This window comes from Rhagoletis pomonella, unplaced genomic scaffold (genome assembly GCF_013731165.1).
Source record: "Rhagoletis pomonella isolate Grant_MI unplaced genomic scaffold, Rhpom_1.0 Rhpom_scaffold_03369, whole genome shotgun sequence".
In the NCBI taxonomy this organism is placed as follows: Eukaryota; Metazoa; Arthropoda; class Insecta; order Diptera; family Tephritidae; genus Rhagoletis; species Rhagoletis pomonella.
The window spans coordinates 1-2,245 of record NW_023461920.1 but is presented as its reverse complement, the minus strand read 5'-3'; the positions used below and the strand labels follow the sequence as shown (position 1 = coordinate 2,245).

The following is a 2,245-nucleotide window of genomic DNA, read 5'->3' as shown; positions in this document are numbered from 1 at the left end:
TAAAATTAAAAAATGCAAAAAATATATGATTACTAATCGTAATGGAAATTTAACAGCCCTGGGCCAAATATAGTACAACTGCTGTTTTAGTTTTAGGATTCTTTAAACGACTTTTTAAGTTCAAAGATATGACTAATTCCAAAAATTATTTTAAAATTTCAGTGCAATGTAGAATAAAAATTAAATTTTGTTGGGTTCGCAAGGACGAATAGGTATAGAAAATGGCAATCTACTCAATTAAATTTTTTTAAGCTAATGACGTTAGAAGGACGATATTCGCGGATGTTGTCGAGTTTATTTAGTCCTTAGGATAAAATTTTTTTACAACAAAATGTTGCAAAATTTCAAGGATATTCAAGGATAAAGTTTTAAAAACACATTTTCAATACCTAAATGTCCACCAAAAAAAATTTTAAAAATTGTGACGTCAGAGAGAAAACCTAAAAAAGCAATTTTACTATATCTCGCCCATGGTTTCGCGAATATATTGCTTTTTTAATATGTTATACGATGTGCGATGTTATATGTATAATGGGCTAGACATTTATAAAAAATATTAATATTAAGTAAACAAAGATAATATGGCCAAAACTGGTCAACATAAGGCGTTTCTATTATTGTCACCATTGTTAGCATTGCTTCTTCATTTAAAAGATTTAGTTTTGAATATCTGTAATTCTGCATCAGAAACTAAATTTCGAAAAAGGGTACCAAACTCCTTTGAATCCCTAGGTAAGAATATGGTAGATAAGTAATTACCTGGTGAGTTAAAAATAAAGCCAATTGCATGATTATATTACGCGAAGACAGGCGACCCCCTATATTTTTTCCACAATCAACTTTAACGGGCCCCAAAGGATAGTTTGATGACAGCGTAATTGTAAGCTCCGTTCGAACGTCATCTACAAAATATACTGCTAATACTTCCCTTGTTGACAAATGTACTGTGACCTACAAATTTCAAATTAAATAGTGTATAAGTTATAAAAACCATATTATGAAGTATGGCAAAAAAAGGAGTAATGCTTACTTGCATATTTTCATGCTTTTCCTTATTCGTATAAATAGATTTTAACTCTTCATCGCAAATTAAAGGTGAAACAAAGTTGGTCGTAAGTTTATCCAAGAACGATTTTTTTCGAGATGGTAAAATATTCCACCACTTACGAACAACTGCAGGTAGTTTTTTCAAAACTTCTGTATATAAATGGCAAGCATACCTTCCAAGAGTTAAGTTGTCATCTAAAAAATCAACCAAATGTCAGCAAAATTAAAAACATTTATTTCAATTAAGTTTGATATCTAAGAAATAAAAAATGTATTCAACATTCAATAAAATTCCAAGTGTAATTGAAATTCAACATGAACCAGCTAAACAATTGACCGTCTCCAAGGAATTAGAGGCCGCCAAAGGTTTGCTGAATCAACGGAAAACGCAATGCACATCACTAGAGCTGCAATATAAAAGGTCAAAGCGCACATCACTTTTATACGGATACAAATTTTTTAGTATTTGCCCGCAGTATAATCCACAATATATATGTAGACATACAGGTAACGTAATAATTGATCGCGATGTGCTTACTAAGGAAGAACACATTTGCTACTTATCCACTCCGCGTGTAAACCTTGCCGCTCTACGCAAAAGGCCTAGATATTTTCAGAAAAGAGTTGTTGTGCCAAACTGCACGACGCGCGTAGAGCAATTAGCGTTGCCGGACTTGAAACGAGTTCGTTGGACTTTAGAAATATATAAAAGTACACTTACAAAACGTCAGATAAAATCATTAAAACATCATTTGCATCAAGGATCAAAGGTGATGTCTTATAATATAAATACCGCACTTTCTTACATTGAAGAAGAAAGGCGTTTAAATAGAGTCGCCAAGTTATTGCGAAGGCGACAATGTCGCAAGTTGAAAAGACACGTTCTTCGAAAGCAGCAACGGCAAATAAGAAAAATTATTTGTGTACTTTTCGAGGAAATGAGAAATTTTTTACTTAACGATCAGTTTTTAAAAGATGAACGCTCCACACTTCGCGGAGTAATCATGGAACAAATTCGAAATTTTACTAGTAAGTGCAAGTTGCTGTGGTTACGTTTAAATTTTTGAAAAAATTTGTTTATTTGATTCTAATAATATGTTTCGAATTGTAGATAACGAGTTTTATACCACAAGTAATCTGCGGGAATATCAGCAAATTCTTGCAAATAATCTAACAGTTTGGATTAATAAGTTTATAT

General features: G+C 32.0%; 2 protein-coding genes across 2 annotated transcripts; one reads left to right on the top strand and one right to left on the bottom strand.

Moving 5' to 3' along the window:
* Positions 1-759: 759 nt before the first annotated feature.
* LOC118754092 (E3 ubiquitin-protein ligase listerin-like) lies at positions 760-1,244 on the bottom strand (the record flags this gene model as incomplete). The annotated part of the gene is given in 2 exon segments (XM_036488953.1): positions 760-951; positions 1,031-1,244. Coding segments are annotated over 2 exon segments (198 nt in total), but the record flags the coding sequence as incomplete, so codon positions are not given.
* A 44-nt stretch (positions 1,245-1,288) lies between these two features.
* Positions 1,289-2,239, top strand: LOC118754093 (the record flags this gene model as incomplete). Its single annotated transcript, XM_036488954.1, has 2 exons — positions 1,289-2,076; positions 2,159-2,239. Coding segments are annotated over exons 1-2 (841 nt in total), but the record flags the coding sequence as incomplete, so codon positions are not given.
* Between the last annotated feature and the right edge of the window lie 6 nt (positions 2,240-2,245).